Source organism: Stenella coeruleoalba (assembly GCF_951394435.1).
Source record: "Stenella coeruleoalba genome assembly, chromosome: 16".
In the NCBI taxonomy this organism is placed as follows: domain Eukaryota; kingdom Metazoa; phylum Chordata; class Mammalia; order Artiodactyla; family Delphinidae; genus Stenella; species Stenella coeruleoalba.
The window spans coordinates 57,701,861-57,705,165 of NC_137162.1; the positions used below are offsets into that span (position 1 = coordinate 57,701,861).

Genomic DNA, 3,305 nt, shown 5'->3' on the forward strand with positions numbered 1-3,305 from the left:
TGATGCCAGTTCTCTGTCTCATTTATCCCCCGACACACACACAGTAAGTGTCACGTCACTGGCCGCCCCACCACAGAATGGTGGCCTTCCAAGCCCAGGCTCAGCATGAGAAGAGACCTGGAGGCATGAAGCTGTGAGCACTTGGGGTCAACAGGAGACCTGAAGTCATTCAGAGGTGAAAGAGGAAGCAGAGGGTGGAGAAATCCAGGCGGGGCTGAGGAGACTGCACCCGAGTGGACCCTTAGCACTGCACGGGATGCAGGTGCCCCTGCCCAGAAGGAGGGGCGCCTCCCCCTCTGCCCTCCTCCCAGGCGGGAAAGCCATCACCACCCCTTTCCTGTCCTCCCGCCCCACTCTTGAGGCCTGCAAATCACACAAGCCACTAAGCCCGTCCAGTCACACCGTTCAAAGCAGTAGTTTCCTTTATTCAAAGACAAGAGACGTTTCCACTGGGAGCAGACAGGCCAGGAGCCCTTTCTCCTTCCTGTCCTCCCTTCCCAGGGAATCAATCTTCTTAAACCTTATTCTCCCAGAGACCATCTGGATGAAAACTGCTCAGGAAATTCAGTCGGGTACTAAGCCCAGTGCTCTCATCCATCTTGCCCTGTCACAGCCCAGCACTTCGGCCTTAAAGAATCCTTACAGCTCGGGCTGCCATGGGCCTCCTGGCCACAGGAGCAAGTCCTGCCTGCACGCAGAGCCACACCTTCCAGACATCTCAGGAACTGTACACCACCTTGCAGTTTTCTCCAGCTCTCACCCCCTCTCTGGACTCTTGGTCCCACTCTGCAGTGCCACCCAATTGTAATGTCCAGAGAAGTAATGTGGTACAGCGGGAAAAGTTCACAGAGGCGCAGGGCTGGAAGCTTTCTCTGCTGTGTGACTTTGGCCAAGTGACCTGACCTCTCTGAGTCTCAGTATTCCCATCAGTAAAACTATGGTTAATAACGCCCACCTTGGGGAACTGTGGTAGGGTTCAAATGAGATAATGGACTTTAAAATCACTTTCCTCCTCATTTATTCTGCTCTGGCTTTCTTGCTTTTTCCCAGACTCTCCAACCATCCTCCCACCTCAGGGCCTTTGCCCTTGCTATTCTCTATACCTGGAAAGTCTCTCCCTGAATATCTATATGCATAGCTCACTTCCTTCCGGTCTCAGCTCAAAATGTTACCACAGGGCTTCCCTGGTGGCACAGTGGTTAAGAATCTGCCTGTCAATGCAGGGGACATGGGTTCGAGCCCTGGTCCAGGAGGATCCCACATGCCACGGAGCAATTAATCCTGTGAGCCACACCTACTGAGCCTGCGCCCTAGAGCCCACGAGCCACAACTACGAGCCCGCGTACTGCAACTACTGAAGCCCGCACACCTAGAGCCCATGCTCCGCAACAAGAGAAGCCACCGCAACGAGAAGCCCACACACTGCAAGGAAGAGTAGCTCCCGCTCACCACAACTAGAGAAAGCCCCTGCGCCACAACGGAGACTCAACGCAGCCAAAAATAAATAAAATTACATATTAAAAAAATGTTACCATGTCAGAGAGGCCTTCCTAAACCAGCCTATCTAAAACAGACACCAGGGAAGTGGGTAGGGCGAGGGCGGCCCACCCGACCCCCGGCTCATGGTCCTGTTCTCCCCACATTTCACCATGGATGACGATATTGCTGCACTCCTGGTCGACAACGGCTCTGGCATGTGCGAGGCCAGCTTCGCGGGCGACGACGCTCCCTGGACTGTCTTCCCCTCCATCGTGGGGGAACCCCGGCACCAGGGCGTGATGGTGGGCATGAGCCAGAAGGACTCCTATGTGGGTGATGAGGCCCAGAGCAAGAGAGGCATCCTGACCCTCAAGTACACCACCGAGCAGGGCATCGTCACCAACTGGGAGGACACGGAGAAGATACGGCACCACACCTTCTACAACGAGCTGCATGTGGCCCCCGAGGAGCACCCCGTGCTGCTGACTGAGGCCTCCCTGAACCCCAAGGCCAACCGTGAGAAGATGGCCCAGATCATGTTCAAGACCTTCAACATCCCAGCCAGGTACGTGGCCATCCAGGCTGTGCTATCCCTGTACACCTCTGGCAGCACCACTGGCATCGCGATGGACTCCAGTGACAGGGTCACCCACACGGTGCCCATCTACTAGGGGTACGCCCTCCCCCAGGCCATCCTGCGTCTGGACCTGGCTGGCGGGGACCTGATGCACTACCTCATGAAGATCCTCACGGAGCATGGCTACAGCTTCACCAACACGGCCGAGCGGGAAATCGTTCATGACATCAAGGAGAAGTTGTGCTACATCGCCCTGGACTTCAAGCAAGAGATGGCCACCGCGGCTTCCAGCTCCTCCCTGGAGAACAGCTGCGAGCTGCCCGATGGGCAGGTCATCACCATTGGCAATGGGCGGTTCCACTGCCCTGAGGGTCTCTTCCAGCCATCCTTCCTGGGCATGGAATCCTGTGACATCCACGAAACTACCTTCAATTCCATCATGAAGTGTGACGTCGACATCTGCAAGGACCTCTATGCCAACACAGTGCTGTCTGGCGGGACCACCACATACCCAGGCATCGCCGACAGGATGCAGAAGGAAGTCACCGCCCTGGCTCCCAGCACAATGAAGATCAAGATCACTATTGCCCCTGAGTGCGAGTACTCCGTGTGGATCGGCGGCCCCATCCTGGCCTCGCTGTCCACCTTCCAGCAGATGTGGATCAGCAAGCAGGAGTACACTGAGTCTGGCGCCTCCATCGTCCACCGCAAATGCTTCCAGGTGGGCTGTTAGTTGCATTACACCCATTTCTTGACAAAACCTAACTCGTGCAGAAAACGAGATGAGACTGGCATGGCTTTATCTGGTGTGGGTTTTTTGTCTTTTTTGATTTGTGTGTGTGTGTGTGTGTGTGTGTGTGTGTGTGTGTGTGTGTGCGTGCTTGACTCAGGATTTAAAAACTGGAACGGTGAAGGTGGCAGCAGTTGGTTGGATGGAGCATCCCCAAAGTTCTACAAGGTAGCCGAGGGCTTTTTGCGGAACGCGGGCCTCTCACTGTTGTGGCCTCTCCCGTTGCGGAGCACAGGCTCCGGACACGCAGGCTCAGCGGCCATGGCTCACGGGCCCAGCCGCTCCATGCTATGTGGGATCTTCCCGGACCTGGGCACGAACCCCGTGTCCCGTGCATCGGCAAGCGGACTCTCAAGCACTGAGCCACCAGGGAAGCCCTCATTAGGCATTTCTATTCTCACTTTACAGAGAAGGAAAGAAGTTCAGAGAGGGTAGTAACCAGCCCAAAGCCACCCAGCT

At 55.9% G+C, this 3,305-nt stretch overlaps 1 protein-coding gene across 1 annotated transcript; it reads left to right on the top strand.

Moving 5' to 3' along the window:
• Positions 1–1,592: 1,592 nt before the first annotated feature.
• Positions 1,593–2,959, top strand: LOC307175571 (actin, cytoplasmic 1-like). Its single transcript, XM_079900783.1, is given in 2 exon segments — positions 1,593–2,147; positions 2,151–2,959. Coding segments are annotated over 2 exon segments (1,164 nt in total). The 5' UTR covers positions 1,593–1,622; the 3' UTR covers positions 2,790–2,959.
• The last annotated feature ends 346 nt before the right edge of the window (positions 2,960–3,305 follow it).